General features: G+C 49.8%; 8 protein-coding genes across 8 annotated transcripts; 3 read left to right on the forward strand and 5 right to left on the reverse strand.

Moving 5' to 3' along the window:
* Positions 1–185: 185 nt before the first annotated feature.
* CI109_104623 (uncharacterized protein) lies at positions 186–2,104 on the reverse strand (the record flags this gene model as incomplete). The annotated part of the gene is made up of 5 exons (XM_032005933.1): positions 186–233; positions 315–594; positions 729–1,202; positions 1,295–1,369; positions 1,455–2,104. 5 exons carry the CDS (start codon positions 2,102–2,104, stop codon positions 186–188), a joined length of 1,527 nt encoding a protein of 508 aa, XP_031859717.1.
* Positions 2,105–2,470: 366 nt separating this feature from the next.
* CI109_104624 (uncharacterized protein) lies at positions 2,471–5,402 on the reverse strand (the record flags this gene model as incomplete). Its single annotated transcript, XM_032005934.1, has 7 exons — positions 2,471–2,701; positions 2,764–3,484; positions 3,538–3,788; positions 3,840–4,683; positions 4,740–4,865; positions 4,917–5,071; positions 5,133–5,402. The coding sequence occupies 7 exons, from the start codon at positions 5,400–5,402 to the stop codon at positions 2,471–2,473; spliced, it is 2,598 nt and encodes an 865-aa protein (XP_031859718.1).
* A 353-nt stretch (positions 5,403–5,755) lies between these two features.
* CI109_104625 (uncharacterized protein) lies at positions 5,756–9,403 on the forward strand (the record flags this gene model as incomplete). The annotated part of the gene is made up of 20 exons (XM_065967528.1): positions 5,756–5,865; positions 5,931–6,119; positions 6,185–6,276; positions 6,335–6,357; positions 6,411–6,457; positions 6,517–6,567; positions 6,619–6,800; positions 6,863–6,963; positions 7,021–7,055; positions 7,107–7,285; positions 7,341–7,572; positions 7,628–7,726; positions 7,791–8,008; positions 8,066–8,167; positions 8,220–8,255; positions 8,314–8,345; positions 8,405–8,580; positions 8,641–8,670; positions 8,723–8,806; positions 8,866–9,403. The coding sequence occupies 20 exons, from the start codon at positions 5,756–5,758 to the stop codon at positions 9,401–9,403; spliced, it is 2,556 nt and encodes an 851-aa protein (XP_065823600.1).
* Positions 9,404–9,664: 261 nt separating this feature from the next.
* CI109_104626 (uncharacterized protein) lies at positions 9,665–11,671 on the reverse strand (the record flags this gene model as incomplete). Its single annotated transcript, XM_032005936.1, has 9 exons — positions 9,665–9,898; positions 10,024–10,130; positions 10,188–10,289; positions 10,353–10,529; positions 10,593–10,619; positions 10,678–11,069; positions 11,145–11,303; positions 11,365–11,423; positions 11,495–11,671. The coding sequence occupies 9 exons, from the start codon at positions 11,669–11,671 to the stop codon at positions 9,665–9,667; spliced, it is 1,434 nt and encodes a 477-aa protein (XP_031859720.1).
* Positions 11,672–12,027: 356 nt separating this feature from the next.
* CI109_104627 (uncharacterized protein) lies at positions 12,028–12,966 on the forward strand (the record flags this gene model as incomplete). The annotated part of the gene is made up of 4 exons (XM_032005937.1): positions 12,028–12,264; positions 12,350–12,621; positions 12,694–12,750; positions 12,816–12,966. 4 exons carry the CDS (start codon positions 12,028–12,030, stop codon positions 12,964–12,966), a joined length of 717 nt encoding a protein of 238 aa, XP_031859721.1.
* A 1,780-nt stretch (positions 12,967–14,746) lies between these two features.
* CI109_104628 (uncharacterized protein) lies at positions 14,747–17,281 on the reverse strand (the record flags this gene model as incomplete). The annotated part of the gene is made up of 4 exons (XM_032005938.1): positions 14,747–16,454; positions 16,528–16,864; positions 16,931–16,952; positions 17,054–17,281. The coding sequence occupies 4 exons, from the start codon at positions 17,279–17,281 to the stop codon at positions 14,747–14,749; spliced, it is 2,295 nt and encodes a 764-aa protein (XP_031859722.1).
* A 492-nt stretch (positions 17,282–17,773) lies between these two features.
* On the forward strand, positions 17,774–18,484 carry CI109_104629 (40S ribosomal protein eS25; the record flags this gene model as incomplete). The annotated part of the gene is made up of 3 exons (XM_032005939.1): positions 17,774–17,838; positions 18,100–18,174; positions 18,292–18,484. 3 exons carry the CDS (start codon positions 17,774–17,776, stop codon positions 18,482–18,484), a joined length of 333 nt encoding a protein of 110 aa, XP_031859723.1.
* A 213-nt stretch (positions 18,485–18,697) lies between these two features.
* CI109_104630 (uncharacterized protein) lies at positions 18,698–20,309 on the reverse strand (the record flags this gene model as incomplete). The annotated part of the gene is made up of 8 exons (XM_032005940.1): positions 18,698–18,870; positions 18,934–19,057; positions 19,118–19,203; positions 19,295–19,492; positions 19,558–19,620; positions 19,694–19,834; positions 19,932–20,076; positions 20,175–20,309. 8 exons carry the CDS (start codon positions 20,307–20,309, stop codon positions 18,698–18,700), a joined length of 1,065 nt encoding a protein of 354 aa, XP_031859724.1.
* Positions 20,310–20,840: the final 531 nt, after the last annotated feature.

The following is a 20,840-nucleotide window of genomic DNA, read 5'->3' on the forward strand; positions in this document are numbered from 1 at the left end:
CAACCATCCTGAGTTGGATACAGTTGCTAGGGATAAGCCGACCGCGGTCGTACTACCAATGGCAGAACATCATCTTATGCATAAGGTGGAGCTATCTGACCCTTTTCGAGCTTCAATATACACATGTATATCGCCATCCCATACTTGTCTGATGTTCGAGATATACCAGCGTATAGGCACACAGGCTATTCTTTCCTGATACCTTGCTTTCTTAGGTTCTCGTCCATCATTTCCTGTAAACGTCAAAATGATTTAGCACATGAAAATTGTACAGATGGAGATGAAGAAACACAAAGTGTTTCCTCGGGACTCACCTTGAATTGACTGATGATCAATCCTTCCTTCTTCTCTTTCTCCTCTCGTTGCAATTTCAAAATCGCTCTCTTCTCCGCCTCGTTGATAACCTGGTTCTCCTTCCTCATTCGTACCGCGTTCATTCTTTGATGTCGACTACCGGACATGACGTATCCAGACTGTTCGAATTGTGCGATTCGATCAGAGTCGAGACCAATTTCACCTCGTCGGGGGATACGTTGACCTGATTCGGCGTAGGCAGCCATCGCTTCTCCTTCTCCAGGGCGCATGTGTGTGAAGCTGGATGAGAGCAATGGTCAGTTCAGCCCAGACGACCAACCCCATCGAAAGGTTATGAAACAACGATAGATCGATCGATTGCAAGGCGCAAAAGATGGGGAAAAACTGCTCCGTTGATGATAATGATCACTCACGCAGATCTGTCCATCTTGTCCTCCCTCTCTCTTGGCAAGTGCGGTCCCACCTCCTCGTCGTCATCATCGTCATAAGTCTGGACTGGCATCCTCTCCTCCGGCTCTGTGTGCGGCTTATGTTTTTCGACCTTCTCCCTATCCTTCTCCGTAGGAACAAGCACGACCTCTCCACCCTTCTCGACCCATTGATCATTGACGTCTTCCTCTTCCTCGCTCCTCGCTCGACTCTTGCTCTTCCTTCGCTTCCTCCTTCTCTCCTCATCTTCGCTATCAGCCACGGAATCATGGCGCTTTCGCCTCTCTCTTTCTTTCTCCTTCCGTCGTCGACGACGTCGTTCTTCCTCGTCTGAATCGGTCTCGGAAGATGATTCGTCCGAGTATCGCTTGGAACGATGTTTCGAAGAGCGGTGTTTGGATTTAGATTTAGACTTTTTCGATTTCGACTTGTTTTTCTTCTTCTCGGCTGCAATCTCACTAGTCGGTGAGAGACACCAGATGTATCAGCTTTCAATCTTTGCAATGCCCCGGCAAGAAAGAGGTATGGGAAGCTGAAAGAGGTTACTCACTCTTCGTCTTGGTAAGGACGTTTAGGCGACGGCGGCCAGATGGACAAAGTGTTGTTTTCCCTCTCCTGTCTTCGTCTAAGCAGAAGAATACAAAAGTCAGCTCTCATGTGGCGGAAGGCACGCATCGTGCGACCGAGTGACTTCATGAACGTCGGCTCACCTTTCCAGATCTCCGGGACCGTTGAACCCTCCTCTATGAGGCGGCGGGTTCTGCCATCCCCCACCGCTACCACCACCACTCGGATTACCTCTCCAAGCAGCCTGACCGTCACCGGGTGGTCCTCCGCCATTCCGAGGAATATCATCCCTCCTTCCATAACCGTATCCTTGTCCAGGAGGTGGTACACCTGTAGGAGGGAAAGGAGGCATCGAAGGAGGTGGATTATCGTAAGGCCTATAACTAGGTGAAGGTCTTCTATCCCTCTCCCTCTCCCTCTCCCTCTCCCTATCATTTGTTCGTTCCTCTCTTCTTCTATGAGGTGGTGAATCGTGTCTTTTGTCACGTCGATCACGTTCATCACGTCTCGAATCGTAATCCCTAAAAGCATCACCATCCCTATCTCGAGGTCCGTCCCTCCTCTCTCTGTCTCTATCTCGAGAGACACTTCCCTCCCTATCTCTTTCCGAAGACCTTACATCTCGATGACGATCTCCGTCTCGTCCATTACTCTCCCTTCGACGTTCTTGCAATTTCCTTCTGAGCTCTTCTTCGCGTGACGAAGGGGCTGAAGCTGGAGGAGGTGGAGGAGGAGGTCGAGCTGCAGCGCCACCGGGAACAAGTCGGAGTCGCGAAGGATGTACTGTCGCCATTCTGTGTGAATAATTTAGACTGGCTAAAAGAGATAGTACAGTGTAATATGTGGAAGATTAAATAAGTTGAGGATTGTTGAAAGTCAATGTGTTGAGCGGCGAAGCTACAGACGCACAAGGAACGAGCTGTAATAGTGGGCAATTGTTACACGTGGATATAATCTCCGCGACTAATTGTGATAAGGCTGACACTCCTCTCAAGGACTCATAGAAGCAAATGCAGACACTCATGCATGCACGTTGCAAACAAATGGTCGACGGCATGCATGAAGCACATCACTTAATGCCATGTATATGATAGATTGTGTACGCCATAGCTTCACCGCTACTAAGCGAGCATTATATACCGCAACTTCATCGCGCTCTTCACTCATCCTGCTCCTGTAGGCTCTCACCTGCCACCTCCACCTTCACATCCAGCATCTCCATTCTCCTTATCAATCTCCTCAGCTCTTCTGATCTAACACCCAATGCCGCTTCCAGCGGTTTCAGCTGTTTACTACCGTACGTAGTCTGAGCAGGACTGGACGGTGTATCTCGTGTCGCTTTTTGGGATTCTAGCAAGATTGGCTTGATAGCCGCTAGCTGTTCTTTCAACTACACCGTCGCATCTGTGTCAGCGAACATACCCTGGCGGAAATGAGTTGATTGACGCTCACAACTTGCGCACGACTTGCCAAAGCTTTGCCTCTCACGACCCCACCCCCTCGCACGCGCATCTTCAATCTCTCCAGCTCTTCAAACCATTTCCTCTCCACTTCGCCCACTTGTGGCTTGTACTCCGCTGCCATACTGCCCAATACTCCATCCAACCGCTCTGCAATATTTTCTTGCTTGCTGGTCAGGTCTTCCGCTCGGGACAGAGTCTTGGTCTCTTTGAGCTGTTCGATACTCGCTTGACATTCGCGAAGAAGTTTGATCTGTCTTTGCAATTCTTTGACTTGCATATCTAGACGATTCTCTATCGTCTGTGAAGCGTTTCGGATAGCCTCGGACCGGTTCTGAACTTGGGAGGAGATCTCGCCCAGAACTCGAAGATGTTCAGGTGTGATGCTGCTTGTAGGCTTATTGTAGTCCGGTAAGCGCTGCTTGAGGATTGAGGAGGGGTTGTATGGTGGATTGGGTTGACGTATCGAAGCGATTAGACGATCTGCATCGAAAGGCTTTGCAAGCAGTAGAGACTGGGGGTCGGACTGGTCGCTATGCGTGGGAGCTGATTGGGCGGAGGACGTAGCAGAAGGTGGGACGACACCGGAATCTGCGATCCGCAAGTCCATCTCGACGAACGCTACTTGACCAGAGGAAGCTAAAGCTACCAGACCATAACCAAGAGTGATGTTACAGAAGTTGACCAGCCCTACGATCGGCTTCGTTGGGGAACTACAAGATACCGTTAGCCATGAATGATATCGTTAAGAAGTCACCGGACGCACCTGGCAGACTCGACCAGTCTCACGACATCGCTACTTGGAAGATCGCCCTCTCCAGTTTCCTTCTGCAACTCGTCCAGCCATGGTCTGACATTGATGGCGTCCACTCCAAAGGCATGTTGAACATAGAAAACATCGCTGTAAAGGGGATCAGGCAGGAAACTCAAGGAAGGGACATCCAAGGAGTCAGTATGAGGGAAGGGTAGCAGTACTGATTCGATGATCGGAATGACCGGTACAGATGATGTTGGATCCTGAATAGGGAAACATGAGCATTTAAATCACAATTGAGGAAGTGAACATACTCGAGAGCTGTTCCATCGAGGTTCAGGCTTTTCCACCTCCAGACCAATATCGATTCTACCTCCAGACCATGCGATGGCAATGATAGTTTCCTTCTCCTTCGATCCCTCTCCCTCACCATCTGCAGCCACTACTTCCGATACGAAGAGATCAGACGCCACCTGATCCAATTCCTCGTCTTCATCATTCTCGTCGTCGAAATTTCCAACTTCCTGCGGGCCAGGGTTAAACACTGCCGGACCTTGACGAAGTAACGCTCGATGTGCTCCTGGAGCGGGTCCGCCCGCCTCCGTCAAATGCGGCGGATGAACTTTGACCATCCCATCACGAGCAGCGATAGGTTTTGATCGCGAAGGCGATGATTCCGAACCTCTGACTGATCTGCCGAGTATGCTCGTCCGTCTTGATGGTGTCTCCATAACATCTACCTCGTCTCTTCTCGATCTTGCTTCCTCGGCAAGCTTAACTTGCTTGACTAGCGATTCCACCCATTGAGATTGGAAAGTGGCTTTCCCTAGACCTGCTTCTTCAGCTCCGAAAACATCCACAGCCTCTCTTTGTATTTGCGCCAGTCGAGCGTCAGTGTACGCTTTCAAACCCTGAAGATATCGAACGGGCAGTTCAGTGTGTAAGGGTAAGATGGGACCCATGGTGTAGATATCTCCATTGGCGATCAAGACGTATACCATCAGAGGTCCAAAGTCGACGGTGCCGGTCGAGAAGGCGAATGAGGTGGCAAAGCGAGATAATGGGTCGACAGCGGTGAATTTGGAGGAAGAAGCAGGTTTTTCAGGCAGGAAATGGAAAGTTTGTACAGCGTCGTGGGGTTGCAGTATATCATACTCGCTACACCGAGTGTGAGCAATGCGCCAATATTTGAGAATGTCATTTGTCCTACTCACCGAAGTTTCCCGTTCGACGTAAGAACCCAGAGCGAATTTCCACCTTCTCCCCATGGATGCCAAGCGACTTTGGTGATCGCATCGTTTGACGATGGTGAGAATTGGAATTCGTCAATCGGGATTGATCTGGCAGCAGCAATGAGCCTTCATTCAAGGACAAGCATGCTATCGACTTACCTGCACTCCAGATCTCCAGCTGTCGAGCCAGAATAACTGGTCTTGGGTAACACCAAAACCACAATCTGGTGATGTCCCACCACAGCCAGGAGTCGTCCAGTCGAATTGGGTATGAGTTGATGTATCGTGAATGTCAGACTGGGAGACTTGAGAGTCTACATCCGACAAGTCAGTGACACAGTGGGTAACCAAGCAGTACAAGGTGACTGGACATACCTTGTACGATCCGACTTTCCCATCTTTGACTTCCCACCCTTCTCCTGAGGAGAGCGACATCATCCTGACCTCTTTGTCCATAGCCACCAGCAAGTCCTTATCTCTTATGACCATCTGACTAGTCTTCTGACCTATCGCAGAGTCGGAAGGTTTGTTGACAAGCTCCCATTCTTCGTCGGTCGGTGCTATTGAAGAGGAAGACGAGGAAGGAGGAATGAAGATTGAATGGGAGCGAAGGGTGCTGAGGGAGAAGGGGATAGTCTGCACCATTTTGGAAGAAGAGCTTCACAAGTCTGATCCACTTGTTTGAAAGCTATAGTGTCGAGAATAGGAGTCGAAGACAACAGCAAGGAATGGCAGTTGAAGATGGACGTGAATCTGGTTGACTTTATGCGAAGTTGCCTGAACGGAGTTGATGAATTTGATTCCGTCCTCGTAGTGAACAACCTCCACAAGAGACGATCAACGCGTTTCCATCCTTTGTTGACAACATCAACAGCCTCGTACAACAAGCATAGGGTGTCGAATTGAATCACGACTAGTCTTGTAGTCACTCTAGACACCAACACGACGACTTCCCACCGATAGCGGTACAAAATCGCCCGGCGAGTGTTGTCTACACAATGACCGCTTCGGTCTCAGGCGGTCAAGCGCACGGCCACGAGCCGGAAAACGAGGATGATCCACATGGACTCAACTCGTTATCCAAGTTTACCCTCTTCGAAACCAAAAGGCAAGCAGAGTGTACCGACTCTCCGTCATCTTGATTATTTCGTATACTGACAATTGTCGCAATAGCCGATTCTACATAACAGCCTCAACGGCGGACACGCACCGTGTACTCAAGATCGATCGGACGGACCCGACAGTCCTAAATGTCGTCGAAGATTCAACGGTCTATGATAGTTCCGAGTTGGACCTGTTACTGAGGATGGTACAGGACGGTAATAAGAGTCAAGGAGGACTGGAAAAGGTGCTCGAGTTTCAGCAAGTGTCCCCCTTAGCTTCGGATATCGGCCAAGAATGTTTTGCTGATGGTATTGATGAAACAGCGGCATTGTCGGGTTTGTCAGGTTCACGGCCGGATGGTACTTGATCTTAATTACGAAACGATCCGTAGTAGGATTGTTGGGAGGACATTACAGTAAGTCGCAGTCAATCTCTCAATCGCAATCGGTCATGCAGCTCACGCCACCCTTCAGTTTACCATTGCGACGAGACTACGGTAAGCTTGATACCTACCGATAGGATTTATGAAGCTGAATTCAAGACTTCTAGCTGTTAACCATCGCCAGCAAATCAGAAAGGACAACTCAGGAAACCAAGTCAGTGGTTGCTCCCCTATGAGAAACAAACGCGTACAGCTGACTATCCGTTTTTTCAGAATGCTAAACACATTCCAGCAAGTCGACCTGTCGAAGAACTTCTACTTCTCGTGGGTTGATGCCTTTCCACTATATATCTTCATTCTGACTTTGTCGGGCAGATATTCGTACGACATTACGAATACCCTTCAGACCAATCTCACTGTCACTGACGACAATCGACGATGGAATACACGGTTCATGTGGAATCATCATCTCCTCTCGCCTGCTTTCGATCTAGAAGAACCCAAAGGACGAAGTAGATGGGTCTTATCTCTCATCCACGGATTTGTTGATCAAGCCAGTGAGTAGTCCTCGGATTCTCACTCGAGGACTCCTATTCAAGTGCTGGATTGTATATCACAGAAATCAACGTCTTCACGCGAACGGTATATCTCACGTTAATAGCGAGGAGATCAAGACATTACGCAGGTGCACGTTTCCTTACGCGAGGGGCGAATGAGCATGTGAGCTACTACCTCGGTCATATCTTGCTGAAAGCTGACATAGTTGACTGTGTGTAGGGCCACGTCGCAAACGAAGTGGAAACTGAGCAGATGTAAGTGTACTTGGTTTATTCCCTTACCAAAGGCTGATGCCATGTACCTAGCGTTTCTGAGCCCCTTGCAACGCCTTTCGGTCGAAAGGAAGCACCGCCACCTGATCACCCTGTCTCGGACTTTGGTGCTGGCTATGGTGGGTATACAAGCTTCGTACAATATCGAGGGAGTATACCCGTCATGTGGCATCAAGAGTCAAATCAAATGACTCCCAGACCTCCCATTGAGAGTAAGTGCTATCTCGTCATAGTTCGTGATCCAGTTCGCTCATGACATACACGTAGTCACGATCAAAGACCCATTCTACACGCCGGCAGCCAAACACTTCGACGACCTTCTCGGTCGTTATGGTGCACCAATTTTCATCTTGAACTTAATCAAGAGCAGGGAGACTGTACCGAGGGAGAGCAAGCTTCTCTTCGAGTATGGACAGTGCGTAGAGTACCTGAACCAGTTCTTGCCAGAGGGAAAGAAGATGAGATATATCGCGTGGGACATGGCACAGGCTGCAAAGAGGTGAGTCCGAATCTTACGACTGCAGCAAGCTGGCAACTGATGGGGTTCGTGCTAGTGGACATCAAGATGTGATGGGTGTTCTGGAAGACGTATGCGAAGAGAGTTTACAGGCGACGAACTTCTTCCACGGTGGTCCGGCACGCAACGAAGTTGGGTAAGCCGACGTTGGAGTTTCCAAACTTCGTAATCTGACAATGTTGGTCGCGTTCATTGCACAGTTCTGGTCCACATCGAGATCGACCTTTACTTCAACATGGTATACTCAGAGTCAACTGTGTCGATTGCTTGGACAGAACGAACGCTGCCCAATTTGCCATTGCCAAACGAGCTTTCGGTCATCAGCTCTACGCACTCGGTTTGATCGGGTCGCCGTATCTACCCTTCTCATGCGACGCGGTGGACGTCTTAACCGAGATGTATCATGATCATGGGGATAGTGCGTACAGCTTGTGTAGTCTGAATGGAAATAAGCTGATACAGTGGATATATGTAGCGCTGGCATGGCAATATACGGGAAGTGCTTTGGTGAATAGGGTGGATACGTATCGCCGAGTCAAGGCTGCACAATGGAGTAGTCATTCGCGAGACTTGTTAGGTCAGTTCAACGCCCAATGGCCTTGCGAATAGAGCGTTAACATGCTGTGCAGAGAACATCAGACGTTTCTACAACAACTCGATGCTAGGTGAGCTGGCAAATATCCTAGAAGCTCGACATGCAAGCTGATACATACTTGATAACAGATGCGGATAAGCAATCTGCGATCAATCTCTTTGTGAGTGTCTCGGCTCAGCCTCGCACTCTAACAACGGAAGTGTTGACACGCGCCTACAGCTCGGTGTCCAGCCTTCTTTCCCGAAGTATGATCTCGAACGACCGAACTACCAACAATGGTTCACCCCTTCGCATCTTGACGAGCCGAAGTCCGATGAGCTGGCGCCAGTCAATCAGGTTTACAGGGAGTATTATAAGCCCCATATATTGTCACAGTTTGGTCGGCTGTACGCTTTGTTAGTGGAATCGGTGTTACTTTCCTTATACATAACAACCACTTACAACTGCAATCGTAGCACTATGAATTCGACCACCCGGTTCCATGCGTACGTCGAATACCAGGTGATATTTGGGGAGAAGCTGATGTTGTGGACGTAGTAAACCGAAGAATGACCTACTTTCAAGTCCATTCGAATCGCGAGTGGCCGCTGAGATGCCTTCGCCGACTACTCGTCAGCCCACGTGAGTCCACTTTTCTCCAAAAGTTTCCCTCTACTGACTTTAACTTGCCGATCTTGTAGAGCTCGGAGAAGTGCTCGTCGATGGGCCACACCGATCGAGACACCCGGCTCACCTCGTCCTCCCTCCACCACTCCTGCTCTACCTCCATCTGCTGATCCTCACCCTCCTTCCACATCCGCCAAACCGACATACGACCCAACTTCCAGCCATCCTCTCCAAACTATGATATCAGCATTATTAGATCCGCCAGATATAGATCAACGAATCAAAGATTATCAATGGTATACCCAATATCACGCTTCCGATTCGGGGGATCTAGATTCCGTACTTTCGGGCGAAGAAAAAGACTTGCAACTGTACATGCGGATGGCAAAATTGGCAGAAGGGGAGAACGTGGACAGGTATTTGGGTTCGGGCACTTTAACCTCCACCCACGGTGCAAGTGCGAATGCAGGAGGAGGCGGGGGAGGGGAGAAGAGTAGTGTGGAGATGATGGGTGATATGTTGTTTTTCATCGGGGAGAGAGAAAGAGGCAAGCGGGAAGATACGGGGAAGAACGTGACTTTGTACGAGAATTGGTTGAAGGGAAGTGCATAAAATGTACAGCATCACTTACTCGTCTGTTGTACTGTATGTTTTCAATTTTGTTGTATAGCATAGTTGTATCAAATAACGTCTTGCACTATAACATAGATACTCGAGTATCCCGATTCTTCCAATGCTCGGCTACTCGAGTTGATCACACGGCATTGATAAAAATACCGACCTTCGACATAATCTACACATGCATTTCGTTGGTAACTTCACCTTCTATCTTATGCAGTTGCCCTTCGACTCTCCTATGGTGATCCAGCCCCCTTACTGCGGCACATTGGCCTTCTTCATGACCGACTTGAAATGGACCAAGTTGTCATAGACGAAAGAGGAGAGTGACACTCCTCTTCCAGATTGTTTCCATCCGTGCCATGGCAAAGAGGGGTCGAGCGCGTCAGATTTGTTCATGTAGACCGTACCGCATTCGAGCTCTTCGACGAACTGGTTGAAGACGTTGAGCGAGGCTTGATCGGTAGGGTTGGTCCACACGGATGCGGTCTACAATGAGTTGTTTGACATCAGCGCTGCTGGTTCTACTGGAGCGTATGGCACAGCCAACAGCAAGATATGAAGTGGTGGAACTCCTAGAGGCGTCCGTCGTTAAAGGGAGCTCGGACACTCACCAAACCGTACACCGAATCGTTCATCAATGTCAAAGCCTCCTCATCATTCTCCACCTTCATGATCCCAACCACAGGACCGAACGTCTCCTCATTCATGATCTCCATGGCTAAAAATTGGACATTAGCAAGGTCGACTCTGTGCCTTCAGATCTGGCACCACTTACAGTGGTTGACATCGACCAGGACGGCCGGTCCGACCATCGCTGTTCCCTCTTTCGCTTCAGGGAAGGATGACTCGTCGAGAACGAGCTTGGCACCCGCAGCGACTACATGTCAAAGAGGAGGTCAATCGAATTGCCCTCTATTCTTAAGGAAGGCTTCACACTCACCAGCATCGCTGACCTGCTTCCTGATTCTCGCGGCGCTGGCTACGCTAACAACAGGGCCGAGTGTTGTCTCGGACTTGGAAGGATCGCCAAGTTTATGTTGCTTGGCAAACTCGACGTACTCCTTGACGAACTCGTCGAAGATCGATGAGTGGACGTAAATACGCTCGACAGCGGCGCCTACAGTGGTCCCGTCAGTCGAAATGCTTGATTTGTCACAACGCGAGAAAGAGCGGAACTTACAAGACTGTCCAGAGTTAAACGTGACACCTGCACCCATACAGGTCAGTTCTCGGGATACAACAGACATATGAGGTCCGCGACTCACCATCGACCAACTGCTCTGCTGCATACTTGATGTTGACATCCGACCTGACATAGGCAGGATCATTTCCACCCAGCTCCAACACCACGCCCTTAAAGGTCTTGCTTTTGTTCGCAGCCTCCTGAACAGCTCGACCACCTGCCACGCTACCCGTGAACGAGACGAAATCGATCCTTGGGTCCGGGAGAAGTTGACCGAGTGTTCTCTCTTGGTCAACGTGGGCGACTTGGAGTACGTTGGCGGGAAGACCGGCAGATGTCCATGTAGAGACCCATCGTTCGGCTGGTGAAGGTGTTTGAGGAGCGGGTTTGAGGATGACGGCGTTTCCTGCAATGAGGGCAGCGACGACGGCATTGACGAGACACATGTGAGGGTAGTTCCAAGGGGATATGACGCTGTTGTCGACGATATCAGCTGTTAGCAAATAATACAAGGGACCGCTCGGTAGGAGCAAGTCGAATAATGCTCACAGAACAACACCGAGGGGTTGCTTGACCGTGTACTTTTCGGTACCTTCGACCTCTGGCTTGGTTTGAGGGATGGGAGCAAGAGATTCGGCAGCGATGTCGATCATGTGTCCTGCTCGCCAGAGAGTACCTCTGATCTCACCACCACACGACCCTATCGGTCTACCAGTGATACATTGTTAGCTTTTGGAACGTCGCAGATAATCGTCTTATAATAGCTTACCTGCCCATTTGGAGTGAGATATCCTCCGCAGCGACATCTCCAATCTTCTCAAACTCGACCTGTACGCGAAAAGGTTAAGGATCAGCGAATGAGATGTGCAGCTGACAGCTATCCGGGAGGCACTACTCACCAGCCATTTTCTAGCGATTGCGATCCTCTCCTCGAGGGGTACTTTCTTCCAGCTCTTATGAGCTTTGACACTCTGAGCAATGACCGAATCGAGCTCTGACTCTGACAACAGTGGTCGAGTACAGATTGGTTTTTGGGTGAAAGGTGAGATGGTAGTTTGGATATTGACGTCGACCATTGTGTTCTACGTTCTATCTAGTTTTGTCAAGTGAAATGTGAAATAGAGAGGAGATGAGGATGAGGTTGAATGATAATGATAGCGAGATGAGTTATCGTTGCAAGCGAGAATGGAGAGCGTCACTACTTACCGCGATAGAGTTGCCACTTGTACTTGGATTAGCCGAGAGATACTGTATGGGTCACGTGATCGATTCCAAGCTCAAAGCCACGTGGCGATCAGGTTTGAATTTTGGATGATTTATCCCAGGATTTAGTGTGCACTCGCAACTCTTGCTCTCTTCGTTCAAAAGTCGAAATCTATACATATATCTCCACTTGTACATTCAACCATAACAAATACACCACACTCACACGATGGCACCCGAATCTACTACACCGAAAAAGGAGAAGAAGGACAAGAAGCGAAAGTCGGAAGTTGCCGATCTCGCACCTGTCCCACCTGCAGAGGGGACCGCCAGTGCCGAGGCTGTCGCTATGGAGGTCGATGGAGACAAGGCTTTGAAGAAGCAGAAGAAGGAGAAGAAGGAGAAGAGGAAGAGCTTGGCAGTCGGTGAGGGTGAAGATGCGACTGAAGCTGCGGATGACAAGAAGGTGTGTTTCACACCCGAACACCCTCCCAACTGTGCTTTGATGTTAGCTTCGATGCTGATTGACGTCTTGCTCGTGCTCGTTGCAGTCCGAATTCGTTGTTCCCCTCGACGCAATCTCCCCTATAGCATCCCCTCTTGCCGGCAAGAAACTCTCCAAAAAGCTCTTCAAGACCGTCAAGCGAGCGTCTAAAGCTCGTCAACTCAAGAGAGGTGTCAAGGAGGTCGTCAAGGCTTTGAGAAAGGGAGAGAAGGGTCTGTTGTTGCTCGCGAGCAACATTACACCTGTGGACGTTATTAGTCACTTGCCATTATTGGCAGAGGAGGCTGCTGGTGTGGAATACGTTTGGGTTTTGAGCAAGTGAGTCGACAAGGGACTGGCATGCTTGTTGCTGGCAAAGACGGGACGCTGATACTGCCGTTTGTGCTACAGGGAGGAGCTCGGTCAAGCAGCTGGTACAAAACGAGCTACTTCATGTGTCCTTATCTGGTAAATATCACCTCTACTTTTGCCGAGCAATACACACACACTTACGCTGGCTCCATGTATCACAGTACTGCCCCCGCCAAGCGATCTACACCCAAAGACGGGTCAGCTGCCAAAGCCGGTCCATCAGCAGAGGACCTTGCCGAGCTGAAATCAAGCTTGGAAGAGGTCGTTGAGGAGGTCAAGAAGCTTGAGAGCCCCGCTGCTATCGCTTATTAAGTGTAGCGGTCTGGGTCGGAAGGGCGTCGTGATGCTCAGCAGGAAGGAGCGGTGTGAAGGGATTTCGTGGCATTTAGAATTGTCAAGTAGTTCTGCGTGTATATGTATCTTCATTTCCCGGGCTCAGTGTCAAGATCGCGTGATACTGACCTGCGACGGCCGAACTGATGGCTGCTATACTGGCTTTCGTCACGCAAATTTGTGCAACGCGACATGCCCCGCTGCCACTGACCAGCGCGTGTGCCACCTCAAAGCTTCAGACGCTACGACCGCTCCAAGAGGTCATCTTCCAACTGACCCAATCGCTACCATTTTCCCTCTCACCACAACAATAGTGATTAACGACAGCTGATAGTACTGCATAGTGACGGTCTCAGTCAACGTGTGTCATTACGACCAAAACACACAAAAACATCGGCCGATGAACAAAGTTTCCTTTCGTGGCCTGAGCTTTTTCTCCTCGCACGATCGCCCATTCGTCCTTGATATATACCTCTTGCCGCCCTCTCTGCAAGAAGCGTGATGATAGAGTAGTGGTCAACCTCGTTGGTATTAGGATACAGCTTGCGCCCTTCCATAATGCATGGAGGGACGAGACAGACTCATCACCAATGCCTTAAGGGCTTCCCGCGTTCGAACCGCGGTCATCGCATAGATCGTGAGAACGATCTGAACTTTTTTTTCTACTCTTCCCATCCTGCCCTTGGTTACTCTTTCATTCTGCCTTGTGCCAATCGTTGTGCGCCACGAATGAGTATTTGCCTCGTGTTGATCTTTTGATGTCTTGAATGACCCCTTTGTGTCGTGGCGTCGGTTGATGTGAGAAAGGAAGGAGGGGGTTGAGTGAGACGGTATTTGCCTAAAGATGGGTACCCTCGTTGTGCATTTACTGTGTGTATGCAAACCTTTCTCGTGCCATCCTGCGGCGCCCGAGGAACACGTAAGAAAGGTATTAGAACAGAGAAAAGCGCGCTGCAATGATTGACTTGACAGCTGTGGCGCTCTGAGAGGTCAATGCTCTGACGCCACTGATTCAGAACTTGTCGATCAGCCGTTAGTTAATTACAGACGCAAGTACCTTCTGCCCCGATTCATGACGACGACCCGTGCTATTTTGATTTCTGGGGTCGTCCAAGGACTCAGTCGAGTGGCACAGATCGTCTGAATTTCGTGGTCGTGGTCGCCGGACAGGAAATGTGTCTCTATAGGACGTCTCAGGAGTAATGTAAGCCTCGTCTGACATCGATACTTGTAGCGAGTTATCGAAAATGCGTTTGGGTGCCAAGGGGGTTGCGCAGAATGCTGTCAGTCATATGCAATGAGCGTCTCTGGCTGGACGTTATCTTGGATTATTCACACATGAGTTCTGCCAAGCATTGCAGGTAGTCGAGGAACTTACCAACATGTTTGTCCCTCTGTCCTTGTGTTGACAGTATCCTTTATCGCCCAACTTCATATCATCTGCTGCAGACCTCTTTGCAAGTCAAATTACTTCCCCTAACAGTCTACGTACAGCGAGAACCGGGTAGCGCAGTACTTTCACTCGCATTACGAGTAACGTTATTGTTGAGACCAGAAACACAGACGCAATTATCCACTATGGCTGTAGCATCGTAAACGATCCTCAGCTCCCGAGATAGCTGGTACGCCTTTTCACTACCCTAGAACGCGAGCATTGAGCTGATATCATCTATCGAAATACAACAAGCATTTCGCATCTATAGTACAACCTCTATATATAATTGTAATGTTTCCTAGATCTCGATTGACAACCACCAGATCAACCACTGAAGCTCCACACTTTCATCACTTCCTCCGCTCCCTCCTTATCGCCTCCAATCAAGCCTACAATCTTCTCCTCGTCAAATGCGAGATGTTTGATCTCTCTCCAACCCTCGTTATCACCACTTCGTCTTGGTGTATCTGAGATTGGAAGTGGCGGTCGGGGTAAGAAGAGTGATCTTGCTGCTGAAGAGATCGCCTGTGGATGAGGTAGAGTTCCCCCTATTGCTTGTCGTTTATAATCATCTTCGTTATTCGTCTCTTCGTCATCGTCGTTATCGGTGTCTTTATCGTCAAGGGAGACTTCTGGACCGGGACCGGGACCTGCAGCACCTCGCCATACATCCTTCCCAGGTCTTCTTCCGCCGCTTTTCACCTCGACATATCCTACTGTTCTACCGACTCTCCCCTCGGATTCCCCATCCACCTCCTCATCTAGCTCCCACACCAGAACTCGTCCATCCCGACCACCAGAAACACATCGACCCGCCGACAACGCCACAGAAGTCACAGCTGCCGAGTGCGCTAGGAGTGTCTGCGAATGTACGATCGGCATTGGAGGCGGGGCATTTCCCCTCGCTGTCGGCGCGTCTGGTGAAGGTGCCGCAGTAGTCGAAGGGAGAGAATACACTTGGATCATGTTATCTTCCCCTGCTAAAACACACCATCGTCCATCACTGCCCACTGCCGACGCTTTCCCCCTCACACCCACAAGCGGCTTCACCTTTCTTGGCCAGACCAACTCCTGTTCTCCAGAACTGAGTGAAGACTCATCACCCCTGCCTACGTTCCAGCAATCGCCTCGCCAGACAGGCTCGGACCCGGATCCCGGGGATATGTCGATACCTATCTCTTGGACCGCAACGGTCCATGAAGCAGGATACAACGGCGTACAATAAGTCAAAGCAGCCTGGAAAGCTTTGGGACTCGGCAGATCGTCATATTGCGGCATTGAGGGGACGCTGTCCGAGTTGGGGAACAGCGATAATGCGGCAGGATGGAATGAGACGTCCGAATGCATCGTGTGCAAGTGTTGAGGCTTAGAAGGTTGAACATTGTCCTGTGAGTGTGGCAGGGAATAGACGGAAAGGTGGAAGCCGAGTGTACATGTCAAAAGCACTGGGTAATACAGTGAAGCAAGGACGATGGGATCTCCTTCCAGTGGTGTGTAGGTTGTCGCTCTTCGTCGGATAGACCGAGGTCGTGCTTGCGGAGGATGTATTGATTCTCTCGTCCAGTCGACACCTCCCGTCGTAGCAGATGCGTTGTGATACCTGACAGTCAAGATGACGAAACCTCCCGACTGATAGAAGACCGCCAAACGAGCTGGCAACTCCGCTTTCTGCCTCTCTCTCGCCTCAGACTCATCGTCGTCCGGGTAGATGACCGAATGATCTGCGCATATAGCGGTAACGTTATCAGGACGATGTGGCGATGACCACCCAGGAGGAGGAGGTATCAGTCCTAGGGGTTTCGAAGTGGCGAGTCTCGAGCTCGACGAGTGAACTTGTACAAGTGGAGACGATGGCGATGAAGTCATGATGAAAGAAGGGAAGAGAGCAATGTGTTGTTCGGTATATGGTGGTGGTGTAGACGACGTATGGTGGGTGTGTGACTGTGGTGATGCATGAATCGAGGCAGGAAGTGAAGGTGATGGGGACGGTGGCAAAGAGATGGTAGTTTGCGACAGGGCGTTGCCGTTGGACCTGCACCGAGACCAGTGTCAGCCCAAATTTGTGCCCCTGTACATCTGTGGTGAGAGTATGTCGCATCACGCACCAATTTGTCCCTAGTCTCAACATCATCTTCCAGTCCACTCCATCATTCCTCACTCCATAACCGACTTCGGCGCCATCGCTTGACCCAGCAGCCCGCGAAACAAGCAGCGTAGCATGTCCAATCCCCTCTTTCCGTCGTCCAGGCCGTTCTGGGGTACTGACACCATCATGGTCGACCAGAGAAGATATGGAAGGTGATCGTTTCGGAGATGGTGGTGGGAAGGCTCTAGATGGAAGACGAGCGATGGGACGGAGTGGTCTACCACTACCGGGTGTGGAGGGCGTAGTAGGTTTGGCAGTATATATCAATCGGGAGTGGTGTGGGTGAGGGTACCGAGCTACGCGTAAAATGTGGTGATCAGTTGTATGACTTTATGACCTGTAGGTGATTTGTGAGAACGTACAAAGATACAAGCGTTTCCAAAGCTGTATCGATGCGATACGACCCAAATCCAATATAATGTTCAGCATACCTATCTCCTCCACGTTGGCTAATGCAATTGCTCGTACAAAGAAAGTAGACTCACCTGAGGATCGACACTCATCCGTGCCCAGTACTTGTCCACTCGCTGTACCTTTGCCAAGTCTGTCGGCGGAAGGAAGGAGAGGATACGAAGGAAGATCTCCTGGAACGGGAAGAGGTCCGCGATAACTTTCCCACCGCGCGTTGACTCCACTTTGACATGATGGGAAGGGATATGCGAGGAGGATGCGGAGGAGGGGGAAGGGGAGGATGATCGTGGCCTCTTCGGCATGATGATATGAGCCACACGAAACACGACTGTGCTGTGAAAAATGAGGATGTCGTGACAGACGTTCTATTGTTGACGATGATGATGACCCTTTCTATCACTCGCATCTAATCTCGCTGATGTTCATTGCCACTCACACACCTCCACCTCTGCAGATCCAGGGAATAGTCGTCCCTCAATTGATTCCGCTTCGGTGATCCGATCAGTGCCACACTGTGAGATAGTCCCCCCATGTATCGGGAATTGAGTATCGGCGAAAAACTGTTATGAAACTCCGAATTTACTTCCGTCCGTCCCACTCCCCTCTCCCCTCACCCAATGCGTTCACCACTCGCACTGTCCCACTGACTCTCTCCCATCGGCACCACTCACTCACTCACTCACTGTACACCGCTACCACTACCACTGCTCGCTGGCTGCTCGCTTCGTTGTTCTATATCATTACTTTGATACAACCTTTTCAATTCTTTTTTAGGTAGACTTCAAGTACGGAAAATGCCTCCCCAAGTCAAGTCAAAGGCCCAAAAGGCCGCTGCCGCTCAGGCCGGTTCTAAAGCTGGGTGAGTCGACGTTCGATATCTATAGGTCGAGGTCAGAAGGAGGGAGATGAGAGTTTTGAGCGGCAAGAGTCGGTGGAGCAAAGAATTTGAAAGGATCATCGCTATGGGATAGCATCTCAGAGGATTGGATGGACAACAGGGCGCAGCTGTTGTTGTGGATGTATGGGAGGAGGGACGATGTACGGGGGACTGGGATCGCGATCTAGATATGTGGACAAAAGGACGTAATGCTGACTATCAGATTTCCTCCCTCGATAATAGTAAGAAGAAGAAGTGGTCCAAGGGAAAGGTGAAGGACAAGGCCAACAACGCCGTCATCGTTGACAAGCCCGTCTTGTGAGTGTTGTCAATGTTCACAGTCTTCCCACATTTCACGACCACGATGCCTTCTAAACGCCATATCGAGTCATGAACTGAACACGCAACTGATCTCATCTTGTGTTACACTCTCAGCGACCGAATCGTCAAGGAAGTCCCTACCTACAAGCTCATCTCCCAATCCGTTCTCATCGACCGAATGAAGATCAACGGTTCTCTCGCCCGACGAGCCATCGCCTACCTCGAGAAGGAGGGTTTGATCAAGCGAGTCGTCCACCACCACGCCCAGCTCATCTACACCAGGGCTACCGCCGCTACCACCGAGTAAATATCTGGTATTAGGTCGGTTTCTTTTGGGAGTAGAATGATGTAGGATGTAGATTAGTGGATATGGATACCTTTCCACGATTTGAAAATTTGGAGTTGCACCAGTCTCGCCGCATCGAGGGAAATCAAGGGAACACACACTTGAGACCTGGTGTGCAATCGCTCGTTAAGTGAACAAGACTGTGCAATGGCTGCATGGCATCCTGCATGATACTCATCCACGAACACCTAAATCTGGAACCGTTCGGCTACCTAACCATTCCCAGACTTTTCGTCCAACTTCTCTCATCGTACTTCTAACCTCCTCTCCTTCCTTACTACTCTGAACCATGACTGGTCTTCCCGCATCACCACCATCACTAACCGACGTCACCAGGGGGAGTTTACCTACTCGCGGAGTCAGTTAAAACCGCTGCTGGTGTAAGAAGTTTGAAGCTTCTGGGCGCTCACCTAACACATCCAGCTTGAGATCGTTGGCTGCCTTTTCGAATTTGGCTGAACTACCAAATAGCTCATGAGGAGTTGAGCAGGACGAACATGTGAAATGTGACATGTTCAGGAGTAACCCAATCATCTACAAGGTCCATAACATTGTCATCAGCTTTGTACATTACGGTTACTTTGGCATACGCACAGGTATTGAGACTTTGTTGAACATGCCGACACCTTTTCTGGCATCTACCAGCGCTACATCCTGTGGTGTCGAGACGATCACAGCGCCTGGAGGGACAGAGGTGTCAGCGATCATGTCACTAGCTACTGAGACCCATACGCAGATTACAGATGGGAAGCCATGAAGAGACAGACATACCATCAACGGAGACCAACTGTCCCAAGCTCAATTGAACATCACCCGTCCCAGGAGGCATATCAACGACAAGAACGTCCAGATCTTCCTTCCCTTGTCCGACAGCAGACTTCCAGTCAACATCGAAGAGTAATTGTTGGACAGCTTTCATGACCATCATTCCTCGCCAAACTACAGGCGAGTCGTTCTCCGGGTTCGGGGCTGTATATTCATCCTCCTCATCAGTTCGAAATCTACATGTTGCAAGTTGGATGCGAAGCACGTACGAAGTAGGTAACCTATTGACATGGTCTTGACACCATGATTTTGTAATGGTACAAGCTTGTTATCTGATCGTTCCATACCTTATCAGCTACAAGCAGATCTCATCAAAGGAAGGGCAGCTGAACACGGACAACGTACCATCGCTCAGTTGTGGATCACCGGCATTTTCCAACCCCATCAATTTTGGAACAGAAGGTCCAAATATGTCGAGATCTAGTAGACCTATTCTGGGTGCTCGAGGTAGTGGAGAGGTGGTAAGGAGTGACAGAGCAAGGTTGGCTATTCCCCTAACTCTTCATCAGCTAAAGCTCTACTTCGTCACCTTACCCGATAGGTGATGATATAGAGACGAAGGGAACTCTAACGCATGACATACCCGCTACAGTAGATTTGCCCACACCACCTTTCCCGCTGGCAACGACTACGATCTGTTTGACGCCCTTTATTCGAGATTTCTGAGGTGGTCCGGCACCTCTTCGTGGTAATGTTGGTGCCGGGTTTGGATTACGTCGTGGAATGCCCTGTCGTAATCCCCAACCAACCAAGGATGATCAGCTTTTGCGAAGGCATGCATGGTATGAATCGATTAGATAGTTTGGTTTAGGCAAAACAAACGCACAAGAGGGTTCTCGTGAGATCGTACTCTTATCGAAGAGTGTATCATTCTTCTGGTCGCCGTTTTCGCCGAACATGACGGGATGAGTAATGGTCGTATGCTCGAGACCAGCATAGATGTCGTCGCTTGTCGTTGCATCGCGATGGGGTCCGATCAGCCTTGGGGATCCTCTCGTGTTGTTACAGATGAGTACGTCGTGAAACAAAACCAAGAAAAAGTTCGGAAAGATGAAGAAAGAGGTACGAGTGCGCGGTAGTTGGGATGGAAGATAAAACGTCATCACGGTTAAATCGAAAGAAAGAAAGCGCCCTATCGTCTACTCGTACAGTCTAATTGTCTCTGTCACTCACATTTCACTCACTGCTGCAAACTACAGCACATGCTCGCATAGACCGTTATCATCCCAACTATCGCATATAACAAGCTAGTCTTCCGAGCTTCTACATATCGCATCAAAGACTCGTCGCATATCAATCACTCACCCTGTTCTAGTTCACCACCCGACACCTTCTCACGCAACGTCACGAATCACTCACCAATTCTACCACCAACGTCATTGAGCTTGGATTTTCAACGGAAGCACTCCGCACTCGTTCCCCCGCATAACCCACTACAACTATCACGACCTGAATTGACGTTTATACACGCCCTCACTCATACACTCTACGT

Source organism: Kwoniella shandongensis, chromosome 8 (assembly GCF_008629635.2).
Source record: "Kwoniella shandongensis chromosome 8, complete sequence".
Taxonomy (NCBI): domain Eukaryota; kingdom Fungi; phylum Basidiomycota; class Tremellomycetes; order Tremellales; family Cryptococcaceae; genus Kwoniella; species Kwoniella shandongensis.